This window comes from Impatiens glandulifera, chromosome 2, assembly GCF_907164915.1.
Source record: "Impatiens glandulifera chromosome 2, dImpGla2.1, whole genome shotgun sequence".
In the NCBI taxonomy this organism is placed as follows: domain Eukaryota; kingdom Viridiplantae; phylum Streptophyta; class Magnoliopsida; order Ericales; family Balsaminaceae; genus Impatiens; species Impatiens glandulifera.
This window is the reverse complement of record NC_061863.1, coordinates 52,555,468-52,572,185: the sequence shown is the minus strand read 5'-3', so window position 1 is coordinate 52,572,185 and position 16,718 is coordinate 52,555,468. Positions and strand designations below refer to the sequence as shown.

The 16,718-nt window shown below is 26.7% G+C and overlaps 2 protein-coding genes across 3 annotated transcripts; one reads left to right on the top strand and one right to left on the bottom strand.

Annotated features, from left to right (window-relative positions):
* Positions 1-2,554: 2,554 nt before the first annotated feature.
* On the top strand, positions 2,555-4,371 carry LOC124927433 (squamosa promoter-binding-like protein 8). 2 transcript variants are annotated; one of them, XM_047467837.1, is made up of 3 exons: positions 2,555-3,630; positions 3,768-3,901; positions 3,971-4,371. In XM_047467837.1, the coding sequence occupies exons 1-3, from the start codon at positions 2,945-2,947 to the stop codon at positions 4,093-4,095; spliced, it is 945 nt and encodes a 314-aa protein (XP_047323793.1). In that variant the 5' UTR covers positions 2,555-2,944; the 3' UTR covers positions 4,096-4,371. The 2 variants fall into 2 exon arrangements, with proteins under 2 accessions (XP_047323793.1, XP_047323792.1); XM_047467836.1 differs by having other exon boundaries at positions 3,962-4,371.
* Positions 4,372-14,341: 9,970 nt separating this feature from the next.
* Positions 14,342-15,857, bottom strand: LOC124927940 (germ cell nuclear acidic protein-like). The gene is made up of 2 exons (XM_047468453.1): positions 15,041-15,857; positions 14,342-14,939 (listed from the first exon to the last, which is right to left on the bottom strand). Exons 1-2 carry the CDS (start codon positions 15,698-15,700, stop codon positions 14,661-14,663), a joined length of 939 nt encoding a protein of 312 aa, XP_047324409.1. The 5' UTR covers positions 15,701-15,857; the 3' UTR covers positions 14,342-14,660.
* Between the last annotated feature and the right edge of the window lie 861 nt (positions 15,858-16,718).

Below are 16,718 nucleotides of genomic sequence, written 5' to 3'. Positions count from 1 at the left end.
TTAAATATAAAAATAAAATATATTTATATAATTTAGTGTTAGTTTTAATTTTAAAAAATTTCAAATACATGTGCTTATAATTGTCATGAATTATGAATGGTCACAAAATCAACATCTTACAATATAACATGTGTACACAATAAACAAAAATCAAAATAAAAACATCACATTTTATAATTTCATTTATAAAATATCAGTAATTTTGAAAGCCGTAAAAGAAAATTTTTACCTAATAATTAAGTCTCAATCAACTCTATTGATAGATAAATAAGTTATTGGTTTAATGATTAAAATAAAAACATTTCAAACTAAAATATGGGGTAATTGGAAGCTGTACTAATTTTCTAAATAAAAAATGTTATTATTTATAAATTTTCTTATATTTGATTTTCATTTTATATATATATATATATATATATATATATATATATATATATATATATATATATATATAAAATCCATCATAAAAATCCTAAAAAAAACCTAAAATCAAACCAGTTATAATTAATCTTCACATCACTTATTTAACTGAATTCGTGCTATTTTTTTACATTTTATTTATTTTACTAAAATCTACTTATCACGTCTCATTCACTTTTAAATATATAATCAATTAATTAAAATATTAAAATACTTTGATTTTATTTTTATAAAAAAATTAAATGCATTATAAAAATTTAATTAATTAAAAATTGAAATAAGTTATTTTTTTAATCTATAAATAAAAAATCTAATGAAATCTCCAAACAATCCAATATCAAATAAACTCTACCCTCACAAAACATACATTTTGATATTAATGGTTTCGTACTTGTCACACATTCACTTATTTTTATCACACCTTCTACCTAATTTTGGCATTGTAAAAATGATTTCATCCCAGCATTCTTCAATAAAAGATTCTGATGTGATTTAAGATTTGTTACTAAACTCAATTATATAATAATAAAATTTATTTTAGTTTATCCCCACTTCAACCTCTCATAGAGTTAACACTTAAAATTTTAAGATTTTAAAAAATATTTATCGTCTTATTGTAAGTAAACTCTTAAATAGAAAATTATTATAATTTTAAATTTACGATAATAAAATTTTATGAGTTTAAGAGTTTATAAATAATTTTGATTTTACGGGTCTAAATAATTTCGATTTTACGATTTAAATTATTTTACATTTAAAAAAAATTGTATTTATAAATTAAAAAATATATACTTATTCAAATAAATAGATTAATATAATTAATTTTATAAATATAATTTTTTATAGTATTATTTATTTATTATTAATTTTATATTTAAATATATATATATATTTTTAAATTGATTAGGTATAAAATACATAATTATATATAAAAATAATAATATTAATAATGTATAACTAATATGTTTTTAAATTAAACTTTCTTAACTATTTCAAATAAATTATAGATTTTATGAGTTTATAACCGACAAACAATTTTACGTAGATTCTCGATTTTAATAGCCTTAATCATTATTCGGTGATCGAGCTCAAGATCTAATAGACTCTCTTTGCTTCAATGTGATTTTTTGGTTGATGAAAATGGCTGACCGAAGTTCTTAATAATAATCGAATTCCAAATTTTTAATATTTCAGATACACATACACAGAAGATATTAGATTTTTTTGAAAAATTTAAAAAAATATAAACATAAGTCAGTAAAATTATAAATAAATATTTCTGAGACCTTCACAACAAATTGTATATCATGTTCCTTTACTAACTCTTCTAAATTTGATTTGTGTAGTAATAATTAATTTATTGTTGATAATAAATGAGTAAAATTAAGGGCTTGATTGATGAATAAGTTATTGGGATAAAATTCAATTTTTATCTCAAAACGCAACAATCTAATCAATCTATTTATTTATTAAAATATTAAAATTATTTTTTTTAATATAAGTTAATTATTAAATAAAAATTTAGAAAGATAAAGAGTAATTTAATAAAAAATATAAAAAATTAAAATTTTCTTACATTTAATCAAACAAAAGTTTTTTTTTCTAAAAAAACGAAGCAAAATCCATAAAAAAACAGTTTCTCAAACAAGCTCAACACAAACAATAAAATATGTAAAATTAGGATGGGAAATATGTAAATTGAGAAATGATAAATATGTGTAATGTGAATTAAAAATTCTCTCTTTTATTAAATTTTTAATCAGTTTATTTTCAATAACTCAATTCAAACAAGAATATTGAAAAATAACTCAATCTTAGGTATATAACTTTCAAAGTTTTGTTTACTAAATAAGATGTTCTAAAAATGAAAAATAATAATGAATAAAAGAAGATGAGACTAGATAGACTGTAAATTATGATCCCAAAATAAAATAAAAAAAAGATGGATGTGGTCTGAATGGTAATTTAAGTAGTACACAGAATTAGTAAATGAACACTTTCTCACTTCTCAGCTGCTCTCTGAAGAAATGCCCCCATTCAGTTTCCTTCCATCCTAATCTCACCTAGAGAGAGACAGAGAGAGAAGAACATTATTATTATTATACATACATATGACACTATTAGTACTATGTGTTTTGTGTGTGTGTGTGTGTGTCTGTAGAGAGAGAGAGAGAGAAGAGTTAATGAAGAAGAAGAGTCTGAATTGAAACTAAAACTGTTTTTCTGAATCGTCTATTTCTCCTCTGAGTTCCAAACTTCTTTCTTTCATAGGTAACAAACAAACAAACAAACTCGTCCATTCGCAAGCAAGCACTAATTATATTATATATATAAAATAATAATAATAATAATGTCCTCTACTCTTCCTCCACTTCTTCTTCTTCCTCCTCCTGCTCCTTGATCTCCTACAGAAAGCTGACAGATTTTCTTCCCTTTTCTTGACACTCTCTCTCCATACATATACCCTCTCCCTTCCCCTCTCTTCTTCAACCTCTCCTCCTCCTCTCTCAGATCAATTATTTTCATGGTTGACAGATTTCCGCCAATGTTGGACTACGAATGGGCCGCCGGAAACCCATCACCCCTTATTAATTACTCCCCCGCCGACGACGACGACTCCAACCACCACCACCACCATCATCATAACCCACGTCAATTCTTCGATCCCTTCGCCGCCCCTCCACCCACACACGAAACCCTAATTTACCCTTCTCATCCTCATCCCCCTCCCCCTCATCATCATCATCATGTCGGATTTACCCTAAATAATAATCAACATTTCCAACACCCCTCTCTATACGACCCACGCGCCTTCGGTGGCGCGTCCGGTTCTTACGCACACACTTCCCTCGACCCAACTCCCGGCGGGTTCATGGTGGTTCCCAAGAACGAGCCTTGTGGCGGCGGCGGAGGCGGTGGTGGAGGACAGGGAGTGCTGTCGGATTTTACTGCTACAATCGGGCTTAATTTGGGCGGTCGGACTTATTTCTCGGCGTCTGATGATGATTTTGTGAATAGGCTTTACCGGAGGTCAAGGGCTGGGGAACCGATTGGGACTAACGTGCCTAGGTGTCAGGCGGAAGCATGTAATGCCGATCTAAGCCACGCTAAGCATTATCATCGCCGTCATAAGGTCTGTGAGTTTCATTCTAAGGCCTCCACTGTTATCGCCGGCGGGTTGACTCAACGATTCTGCCAACAGTGTAGCAGGTGGTGGACAAATATATATATATAATTATTAATTAGTTCGCGGTGGCAGTTTTTTTGGTTAATGAGAAAGTATATATATTTTATTAATTAATTAATTAATATTCTCCTAATTGTACTTTCTTGTGTTTTTAATACAGATTCCATACTCTATCTGAATTCGACAATGGAAAACGGAGCTGCCGGAAGAGACTGGCGGATCACAACCGTAGGCGGCGGAAGTCCCACCAGCAGGCCGACAAATCCCAACTTCGCGGCTCCCCTTCCGATCATAGTAAGTAAATAATAATTAATATAATAATAATAATGATAATAATAATAATAAATAAATTAGGGTCTCCAGGTGATTCGGGAGCTCAGTCTTGTTCGTCGGTGACGGTGGCAATATCACCGCCGAGAATCTCTTTGGACTACTTTGGCCGTCAAAGTTCGTCCTCAACCAGCTCTCTATTTTACTCAAACGGCTGAGGAATATATATGGATTGGAGGATCGAGAGAAATAATTTTAAGAACTATATAAGATGATGGTTCTTCTAACGATGATGATGATGATTTCAAATAATTAGGTTTAAATCATTTATGTAATCTTTTAATTAATTAATTAGGCTAGCTATAGCTATAGCTAGCTAGCAGTAGCAAGCACTTATACTAGTCAAGTGTGTTCATGTCTTTAAATTTCATTATTAGGTTAATTATTAACTACTGTAGTGTTCAACTTAATTTATTTTCTGTCTCTACTTTATATATATATATATATAATGTCGGTTCTATTTTATATAATAATAATTATTATGACTTTTTCCTTTATAATATTGGAAAGGGTGTTGTAATTCAACCATATAGAGGAATCTCTTATGCTTGTTTCAGATAAAAATGCATGCCAAATTGCTTATAATATTCTACTTCACATGTCTTTGGTCACTAAATTTATTCTCTCCAAAAATAAAAAGAGATACCCAATTCAAGAAATTTTAACATTTTCATTTCCAATATTAATGTAAAAAAAAAAAAGCATGTTCCAAATAGAATGAAGAAGAAAAAGATTGCGGCTGAAAATAAATACATAATCTGATATAACCCTTCCTAATACAACAGTCATCAGTATTAATAATTCCTTAATGAAACAAATTTGGTAAAAACAAATTATGTGACAAAAGACTGCCTCGAGGTAAATAATTAAGATATATGACACCAATAAATTAACCATGGGTAAAGTTTCAAGATACACAAAGTCTAAATAATTTATAAATTAAAAAAAATCTTAAAATAATAAAAATTTAACTGATTTATTATCATTCAGATAGTTAATTTCTTTTAAAAATATAAAATTATAAAGTTTTACTAGTCAAATTTAAGATTTTATCCAATGTAATAATAACTCTTATATCAAATTGACCTGACCTAGCTAGCTAGGTTAAATAATTCATTTGATATATCTAAATGTAGGCAGTCCTGGATACAAATAATTTAATTAATATTCAATTTAAATAAAATAAAATAAAAACTTACAAGAATGAACTAAATAATCATCTAATTAAGTTCTTATTTCCACTTGATTATTTGAATAACTTACAATCTTATTCTAAATCACTTATGATCAGTTATCATTTGCATAATTTGAACTAAAATATGTTTTCCTATACATTATTAATTAATTATTCATCTATACATTTGTGGTTCTATTCAATAATTAATACAAATATTTACAACAAAATAAAATAACCACAGATGGGTGACAGGAGCAATACCATCTTTTTGTAGGTCATATTTTGTTTGATGGGTAAATAAAAAATAAAAAAAAATGACCGCAGTAATTTTCGAATATTTGATTGAAGGAATCAAGTTCTTTCTTTATTTCTTTCTTTCTTGTATGTATAGGTAAGCCTAGTCAAGCTGCTCCCTGCATGGAAGCTGGGTTTTCGATTAAAGTGATTGATGATCATACAATTTGTGGACCCTACAGATCAGATGGTCCAAACCCCCCTCTACTCAGTAAAGGGATGGCTGGGATTTCTTTGATGACTCATCATCTTCACCTTTTTTACCTTTTTTTTATTCAATAATTATACCATTTTTTACACCATCAAAATTATTAAATTTTAGATAATGGGTTAATAATAATAATTACCTAGGTTCAATACTTAAAATGTTAATTTTCATATATAATTTTCAATAATGGTTTTCTTATTCTTTACAAAAAGAATTTTGATACAATAATTGGAGTTTGGAGTCCCCACTTAGATAGAAGAAGACATGTACATTTGTTAATTAGTATAATTATTGCCTTTTGTTTTTATCAATTTAATTAGTTGGGCATGTGTGAAAGTGAAATTATAAATAGAACTAACTAGAAATATAAATTATAATACATTTAAAAAAAAAAATTATACTAAAGTGTTGTTGAAAAACCAAAAATAATAATTAGAGGGTTCTCATCTATGAGTACCTAAATATAAATTATAATTAAGAAACCACTTTTTAACTAATGAGTTTCATCATAAATAAATTTGAATTTCAATAAAATAAAATAAAATCATTAAACTAATTCATCACTCAATTAATTAATTAAAATATTTTTATAAAATTTAAATATAAAAATATATTATAATAATTAAAAATTATAACTTATAAAATAAAAGTTTGTCAAAGAAAGACTAAATGTAACTTAACATCAAAAAAAAGATAAAGGTCTTTAACTTTATCAAATAATTACTTATATATATATGTCACATATTTTTATTAAACTATTATAACAACTTATTAATAAATTTAGATGAATAAATAAAAAAAGAAAGAACTAAATTGAGTAATTATACACATCAAATACTCATTTACACACTAAAAGTTCATACCATCTAGATGGTATATATTATTTAAAATTAATTCATTTTTAGCTTCTCATCTAGTAAAATTTAATAGTGTTATTCTTTTCTCTTGACTAAAAATACTTAAGCTTCTCTTAATACATATTTTCTCTGTATTCTTATTTCTCCTCCCTCATATTAATGGTTCTAAATTAATTTATTTTTTTATTAAAAATATTTTTAATGAAAACAAAATCATTTAAACACATGTATTCATATAACTAACTTAGTTATGCATATCAACTACTAAAAGTTTATTTAAATCATATGTATTATATTTAAATTAATTCATTTTATAACTTTTCATAAATTAAAATTTAACATTTAAATTTGTTTCTCTTTCACTTAAATACATACCATCTCCAACTCTTGCATACATGTCTTCCCTATTCTTATTTCTCCTCTCCCCATTAAATAAACCCTATTAATTAATATTCTAATTCAATTTATTTTTTATTTATAATATATTTTTATATTTTTAACAAAAAACAAAGTCTTACCCATTCATAAAAAAATTATTAATATTTTATTTAAAAATTATTTAAATTTAAATCAATTCAAATTTTAAATATTATTTCACTCAGTATTATAAATTATAATTTTAATAAATTATTAATAATAGTAAATTTATAGCTTATTACAATCCAACCAATAATTTAAAAAATGACATCTATATGAATTAGTTATACAAATAAATAGGTTTAAAATGAGTTTTTTTTCTTATCAAATAAGAGTAATGAATAATATAAATAAAATTTTAGCAGTATTAAACACAAATAGGATAAAATAGTTAGCTGAATCAGATAATGTAACCCTAACCTCAGAAAAAATACAATGAATTATTGACAATCATGTCTTTCTCACGGGGAGTTGTACTATATATATATATATAATCTTTAGTATTTTCTTATAATTATTATTTTGGAACCCTCCTTTATCACTTTCCACAAAATTTACAGATGGACCACACCTATCATTCAACTATTCTATTATGTTTTTATTCTATTTTTTTTACCATTATCAAAATGTAATAAATTAATTAAAATTATCTCATATAAGTATATTATCATGCTCATTATTATTATTATTAACTATATACTTTATCATATCATATGGATTGCAATTGAAGACTATAAACATGATTTTTGATATTAATTTGGTGTTCAACTTTAAGGTTAATTAGTTGGACCCCTCATAAAACAATTAAAAAAAAGAAGAAATAAGCCAATATGACATGAAACTAATGGAAGTGAATATCAAAAACTCAATTCATCAGTTGGGACATGTAATGTTTGGAGATATGTCCCTTTCTTGCAGCTTTAATTCATCCCCCCTCTATATAATTATATAAAAATAAAAAACTCTGCCCCCACTTGGTTAAATGTGAATAATAATACTATTCCAATTAATTATTTCAATGATCTAATTACAAAAATGAAATTTCAATTAGCTATATATAGATGCATAATGATGAATGAATCAACGGTTGGGATTGAACAACCATGTCACCAGCACATGATTGTCACAAAAGGAAAGTGACAACACATGAAGCACCAGCCAAAGTAAAACATGATAATTCTTATGCCCCATAGACATTTAATGTTGTTGTACTACTACTACTACTTCTTAAAAAAAAAACAAATCTATTTTTTTATTTGTTTAAGTTATACCACTTTGATGAACTCAAATTCAAACTCTTGGAATTTGGATTTAAGGGTTGCCTGGTTTTTGGCTATAAGTTAATTCGAGGAGAATCCGATATTGAAATTATTAAGATAAAAAATGAAATAGAAATAGGAAAGTAGGAATGGGTAAATTACAAGAACAAAATGGTCATATTTTGAAATAGGAAAGATAGGGTTTTGCCTGAGCTAAGCAAGGCAAAACTTTCCGCAGTTCTCTTGTTTCCTTAGCTTTTGTGCTGCCCCACTCCTTTTATTTCTCCACCACTGTTTTTCCTATTTTGTTCCTTTCCCAAGGGCTTGTTTGATCTTTGGTTTATTGGGGTTTTCTTAAAAAAAAAACCTAGTTTGATTAAAATTTTAAAAAAAATAGTTTTTTTATAGTTGAAGGACAAAAATATCCTCTAACTTTTTTTTTCTCTATGACTTCGGATTTGAGTTTTCTAAATAACCCAACAAAATCAATTATTAAATCTCTCTCGCATAGATCAAATCAATGAATTCATTAACCAAAAATACTAAAATACTCTTTATTTTAAATTATTATTATTTATTTTATTTATATATATGAATACTTTTAAGTCTTTTTATCAAAAAAAAATATCATAATCTCTTCAAAATTATCGGACAATCATTATTTTCTCTCTCTAGGTTATATGGACAAACTCTATGTATCTTGAATGAATAAGAAAATAATTAAATAAATGATAGTTTTGATATTCTATAGATAAAAAGGGTGATAATATGTATGAAGTAATGATTGTATTTTGGATAAAAACTCGAAAAACTTAAGATGAAACGAGCTCAACTATTAAATAGTTTATTTATGACAATCGTATCTGGTTTGGTATAATGATTTTTGATCAATAAGTGTATAATACAATAAAAATCTAGAATATTATAAAATTTGTTCATAAATATTTATAACGCGGATTTGAATTATAAGATGGTTTACTATAATATTTTGGATTGAAACAATGTATCCAAATTTGAGTCGGGGTTTAGTTTGGAAGTCTCATAAGATTTTGTATACAAAATGCTAGCTCCTCATAACATGTTTTCGATGCTCTTTTAGTCGTTATGCTTCTACTACTTCGTGATCATGCAATCTTGATGTTACCCTAGACTGACCAAAATATAATTTTTTGTATCATTTTATAAAAGAAGGAATAAGAACCATTTGTAATTTCGATTCCTTTACATTTGGGCCATCCAGAACAACATCAACAAGACTGCATGGACCACCAACAAGAAAAGCTTAGCCCTCACGACTACTTCTCTCCACAGTTTTTCTCTTTACTTTTCTTATGAATATGATTCCAAAATCCAAATACAAAATAAAAGAAAAAAAAGAAGAAGATAAACAAATAAAAGTTGAATTTATTTACCATTTTTTTAAATGTTTGATACTTGGGTTAGCCCATGGAATGAAAGATCAAATATCTTCTGTAAAGCCCATTTCATAAAATATATCACTATTCATGTTTGGGCTCATCATATTTGTTTAGTTGACCAATTAGAATCAGTTGCTAGATTTTAGGTCATACCTCATGGTCCGATAATAAAATCACATAATTGTTCAATTCCCATTCAGAACAACAAGAGAAGAAAAAAAAAAAAAATCAAGTTTTAGTCCAACAACAAGAAAGATTAATAAACTTCTTAATAATAATAGGTTATAACCAAACATATGACAATGACAATTTCATTTAGTCAACCGATAATTCTAACATAGTCAAAATGTAGTCCTTTTCCATGAACTACTTCATTTGTGGCTAGCCTCCATTTTCATCTCTTTCTTGATAATTTTTCTTCCCAAAGGATTTTCAGCCTGCAATTTAAAACCCACAAATTATAACAAATTTCATGGCTTTAGAACTGATTTTCAAGTATTTCAATTTGTGGGTGTTACATATATCATCTCCACCTTCACATATGAGTAAATTAAGTTGGCAAAGGATTCCAAATTTGTTCATCAACAATGTAAACATGTTCTCCATTATTAATATTGATTAATAATGGATGAAATTGGAATATAAGAAGCAATTATTCAGAACCTATATATATATAGAGTAGGAAAGATTATCAATGTAAACCAAATCTCATCTACTATATAACTTAATGCATCATGCACAAAACTATATATATATATATATACCTTGTGTCTTTTCTTTAGTGGCATGCCCTTGGAGGAGGCATATCCTGATCCTTTAATTTTGTTTGCAGAAGGATTCTTGGACTTCACAATATCTCCAGTACCATTGACCTGTTCATCATCATCACCATCATCATCATCATCATCATCATCAGAAATAATATTTATAGGATGAGCACTGTTTGAACCCTGGACAGAAGCTGAATCGTTCATCCCCCCTCCTCCTCCTCCTCCTGATGATGCATCTTTCAAATTCAAACCCAAACTCTCTACCAAATGAGTTTTCATCTGCATTTCATCCATGTAAATTTTCCTTACAATATTGCCCTTACGATCAACCAACAAGAACTCAACATTTTCCGGCTCCGATTTAACTACGGGTTTAATTGAAGCTGCCATCCTCTGCAAATAATCATGGTCAGATTGGTTCACCTTCACCTTCGATCTAGTCCGTCTCGAGACCGGATTAGTATTGGGATCCATCATCGATCGATCGATGGATGGATGGATGGATGGATGAGAATCAAACAAAAACTACAGTCTTTAGTTAGATCTTGTTTTCAAAAGAGAGAGAGAGAGAAAGAGAAAGAGAATATTAAATGTTGCAGAATAAGGTAAGTGTAAGGGCGCCAAGAACATGAATGATCAATACCGATATTTAGCATGCACAGCTGCTTAGCATATCCTTCAACGTCCTTTACCGCTTTTACCCCTCATAAACAAATTTATTACTAAAATATTTTTTTCTCAATTCTTACAATATTCTTCATATACAAATACACAAATTCGACGTGGCCTTGCCCCACGTCCCGAGAAACGCACCTTTCAGGTCCCGTAACTCATATTTTGGGTCCTGAAATGCACATTTCGAGACATTTTTAATTTTCTCTCCTATCTATGTGTGTGTTTCGGAACCTGAAATGAGCGTTTCGAAACATTTTTTATTTTCTCCTTCCTACCCATGTATATTTCAAGACATTTTTAAAATTTTCTTTCTCATATCCATTGGTGGATTTACTTTCTATGAAATTTTCGTTGAGCTTATCCATTTTTATATTTTGTAATAGTCTCTTGTTTGTCGAGACAAAATGTGAACGTATTCCATTTCTGAGTTAGAAGATCATAAATAACTTCCTACTATATTAAAGTTGAATTAAAATTTTAATATAAATTAAAAGAGTAAAATAATAAAGTGACGGCTATTGACAAAACATTAAGAGCACAGGCAGTGTATGACATGTATCCGAATTGGACAGCGTGTAAAAGGGTCGGTCATTGCTTTTGTTAATTTTTTGCGTCGTGTGTAAAAACAATAGAAGAGCAGCGCCCTCTATGCCGGATATGCCCAACTCTAACTTTATTAATTATTATATAATATAATATACATGCTCCCTATTTTTTCCCATTTTTAAAGGTTTCAAATTCTCAAATTTTCTTAAAATATAGGAATATTAGTTATATATTTAATTAATAAATATATTTTTTAAATAAATTAATATATTTTTGCTAATGTTTTTAATATTTTAATATATTTTAAATTATAAAAATATTTTAAATTTTATTATTTTTAAAATATAATTTTATAATAATTTTAAAAATGTAATTTTATAATACTTAAAATGATATAAATAAAAATAACATTTTAATTATTCAGAGAAAATTAAAAGTGTTTTGCCCAAGTATCACATATATCCGTTTTTAGCTGAGGTTTAAGCATAGAAGATCTGACAGACAGAGCTAGATGATCCAACACCACAAGCAATATCGGAGAGAGATTCATTAAATTTAATTTAATCTAGTGCTGGAAAGATAATGATAAACTGCCCTAGGGTCTTCAACACTGCTGAATCAAATATATATATATATATAGCTATAAAATATTATCAAAAAGGTTTAATATAATTTTTTTTTTGTTGGTGATGTTTTCCTTATTGTAAAAAGTAGAATAGAATGCATGGATTAGTGCAACACTTTTACAACTTTGAAAATGTGTGAGAATTGAATAATGCTTTTATTTTACTAAAAGCATTAAAGTAAATGAAAGAAATCACTGAAATGGAAAGTTTTCTTTTTTACCCTTACCCCTGCCCTCCCACCTAATATGTTCAATTTTATAATATAACATTACTACTCAATTCAGTCATACTTCAAGTTTAAAGAGATCAAAAAGTTAAAAGAATTCAATTCTCAAGGACAACCAAGTACCAATATGTTTTTAAAGTTAGTATGGCCAATTAAAGTATTATAATTAATCTCAACCCTTCCTCTTAATTCTTACCAATTCAAACTTAATTAGTCTAAATGTAAAGTAATTCAACCATATTTTTATTGTCTTTCATCACAAGTAAACACACAATAGTACATGAGAATAATATCATATTCATTAACTTGGTTTAATTTGTCAAATTTACCTATGTACTTAAAATATTTTGTTCATACAAACTTGATAAAAAGTCTTAAATTTAATGAAAAAATAATAACAGAAGTCATAAGTAAATAATAGTATTTAATATTAAATATTTTGAGACAATAGTGTTATTCTAATAAATATATATTATAAATCATTATATAAAACAATAATTATTTTAATATTAAAATAATCAATAATTATTTTAATAATATATTATAATTAAAATTTTAGTTTGAAATTTTTAATAAAATTAACCATTTTAATATATATATATCTATCTATATAATTATATTTATAATATATTATTATTTAAAATATTAATTATAATAAATTAATAATATTAAAAAACATATTATATATTTTTATAATATATTATAAATATATATTTAAATTATTAAATTTATTAATTATTTTTAAAAGAAATCGTGACTTAAAATATTTGATTTGAAGTTATTATTAATTTTAACAATTAAAAATAATATATATATATATATATATTAAAAAAGTTAATTTTATTCAAACAAATAATAGTAATTTCAAAATAATTTATTACTTCTACTTGTTAATAAAATAATTAAATATATATATATTTAAAACAAAAATTTTAAAACATGGAAATGTGTTATCTAGTGTTTCTAACCCAAATTGTCATCCATTAGAGTAGAGCCGTGAAAATAAATCGGAACACCGATAATCGAACGATATAATTTATTGATTTTATTTTATCGGTTAAATTTTTTTTTTTTTTTGTTGAATTACTTTTCTAGCGGTTTAACCGGTAATAATTTAATTATATTTATATTTTATAATTTTTATATATTTTTTAAATATTAGATATATTATAAATAATATTTAATAAATTTTATATATAATAATTATTTTCAAATTTTCAAATATAATTTATATAGAATTATTTTAAAAAATAAATCTAATTTAGATAACTATTAGTTTAAAAAATGGAGTATTTTAAAAATAAAAAATAATATATACAAACTATGCTGTATATATATATATATATCATTTCTATTTAAAAATATATTACAGTGTTACTATATTATAATATAACAGTATGTTCAAACAAGAATTTTGAAAAACATCATTTAATAAATTTAATATTTAATTTTAAAAATTAAATTATCGATTCACGGTTAAATCGGTTAACCAACTAGTACTGGTTAGTTAGCTGATTCGTAAAATAAGAGGTGAAACCGAATTTAATCGAACCGTTTAACCGGTTAATTGACCGGCCGAACATCCTCGTTGATTTTATAAATTTGACCCTACTTAAATCTGTATTCTACTCATGAAATGACATATATATATATATATATACACAAAAATGAAAAATTACATTATTCATTTGTTATTTTTTCTTCTTTCTACCTGTGAAAGCGGTCTTGTGGATACAGACCATGACTCCACGGATAAGATCGAAACTAATTCTTATCCATGCTCTCCCATATACTATGTTCTATTCTACAATATAACATTTACTATTCAATTCAGTCACAACTTCAAATAAAAGAGATCAAAATGTTAAAAGAATTGGATTCTCACTAAAAACCAAGTTTGATTAGCTTTTGTCAATACGAACATGTTTTTTAGAGTTAGTATGGCCTATTAATTAAAGTATTATAATTAAACTCAACCCCTCCTAATTCTTACCAATTCAAACTTAATCAGTCTAATTGTAATCTCTATAAAACATTGCAAGTAAACACACAATAATATGGTAAAATCTATCTACACAAGTTTCGGTGATCAATTATGTACTCACTGAAAACCAAGAATCCAACGTTTTGGGTGATCTGCATCAAAGAGATTTAGCCTCACTCATCTCTTTCTTGATAATTCTTCCCAAACCTGCAATTGAAGCCCATGCATATATATGTTATCATTTTGATCACATATATATATTGCATTTAGGGCAAATAATAAATGTCAAGAAAGCACCCACCTTCATGTGAGTGAGTCAACAAGATTTCTGTGGTTTCAGGGGACAAATTCATCTCCTCCAATAGCTTATCCTTTTCATCATCCATATCTTCCAGACTGGAATTCATGGGTAAACCAGGACACTCTTGTTTATCTAGTTGTAGTTCATCATCATCATCTTCTTGCTTATCTGGTTGTTGTTCATCATCATCATTATCATCGCAAGGAGATATTGGAACCAAATCTTTGGCAAGGAGATCATCAAACTGAGAATTACCAAAATGAGCATCTTAATCTTCAAAATACAGAGACAAATGAAGAAAATACAGTACTATTATACTATATATGATATTGTTGCATGAACAACCTTGTATCTTTTCTTCATTGGCCTCCACTTCCAGTCATCTCCTCCTCCTCCTCCACTTTCGTTTGCAGAAGGATGATGATCCTCTTTGGGCTCAATTATATCTTGACCACTGTCCTGCTCATCATCATCATCAGAAAGTGTTATAGGAAGAACACTACTGATCTCTTTCTCATCATAAGACGATTTTTCCTTGTGATCTGAAACAACATCTATCCAAGGAGATGACTTTCTCGCAGATTCAGACTCTCCTCCATCATTGCTTTCAAGTTCAGAATCAGAAGAGATGCACTGAATGTTCACCTGAGAGCACGGTGATGAAACCCAACTTTGGTGATTCACAGCAGCTGCATCGTTCATCTCTCTTGAAGTATTTCCCAGTTTAGATCTAACTGGTAGACCATTCTTCCACCTGTTCCTGAAATCGCAATGCCTCATGTAGTGCTGCCTATAATCTCCTCCTCCTCCTGCATCCTCCTCAGAATCGGAAATCTCTACCAAATTTATTTCACGATGATCCTCGGCGGCGGGAGTGCGGGATAACTTTTTGGCCCTCCTTCGGTTCCTAGCTTCAATCCTACACCTCTTCGAATAAGCCTGGTAAGAACGGTTTACTTGCAATCGAGTCCGACACGCCACGGGAACATAATTACGGCTATCCATGAATGATCGATGAGAATCATCAACTACACCATTGTTTTCGATCTACAAGGAAGGTTTTTCAGAATGATCATTAATTGGTCAACATCGAGAAAGAGAAAATTGTTGCAGAATAAGGCAAGTGGAAGGGCGCTATGAAGATGATGAATTAGCATACCAAAATTAGAATGCTGTCTGCCAAAGAGTGATGGAATGTTCAACTGTTAAATACCCATTTTAACCTTATTAATTCATTAAAATAGTTTGAGGGACAAAAATTATTCCTTAAAAAATTAGAAATTTAAATATTTTAAGTAAAAAAATACCATAGGGGCCTATTTAGGGTGATATATTCTAGTTAATGTATTGTACAAAATAAAATAATAGGAAGCATAAACTATAAACTATCACAATTAATAGTTTTTTAATATGATAATTCTTATATTTGTATGATTATATAAATTTATATCCTATATAATTTATACCTTTTATTTTTATTTGGTATAAAATAATAACTAGTTCCTAAATATAATACTATTTTTATATTACTTAATTTTTAATTTCTTATTATATTATATATAACTTATTAATATATAATATATTAAATATATATATATATATATATTTTAATATTATTATATATAATCATTTTTAATATTATTTATTTTATTAATTATTATTTTTTATATTTACATATATTATAAATAATATTTTTTATTTTATATATTAATTTTATTTTAAGATTATTTTATTATAATTATTAATAATATTTAAATTAAATAAATATAATTTACCGTTTATATTATAATTACATTTTTATATTATAATTAAAATTACATTAATTATAAAATAACAACAATACAATAATTTATTAAATAATAAAAAAATAATTATATTAAATAAATATAAATAATAATAATTTTAAATTCATATTCATATAACTTATAGTACATAATATATACTAAACACACAATTATAAACTAAATACAACTTATATCATTTTTTATCATTCATATTTTAAACATCATCACTAAGTATACTA

Coding starts and splice junctions, on each gene's coding strand:
- LOC124927433 (XM_047467836.1), top strand. CDS start 2,945: ATGGTTGACAGATTTCCGCCAATGTTGGACTACGAATGGGCCGCCGGA. Junction 3,631..3,767: donor TTCTGCCAACAGTGTAGCAG/GTGGTGGACAAA, acceptor TTTTTAATACAG/ATTCCATACTCTATCTGAAT. Junction 3,902..3,961: donor CGGCTCCCCTTCCGATCATA/GTAAGTAAATAA, acceptor TAAATAAATTAG/GGTCTCCAGGTGATTCGGGA.
- LOC124927940 (XM_047468453.1), bottom strand. CDS start 15,700: ATGGATAGCCGTAATTATGTTCCCGTGGCGTGTCGGACTCGATTGCAA. Junction 14,940..15,040: donor CAATGAAGAAAAGATACAAG/GTTGTTCATGCA, acceptor GGTAATTCTCAG/TTTGATGATCTCCTTGCCAA.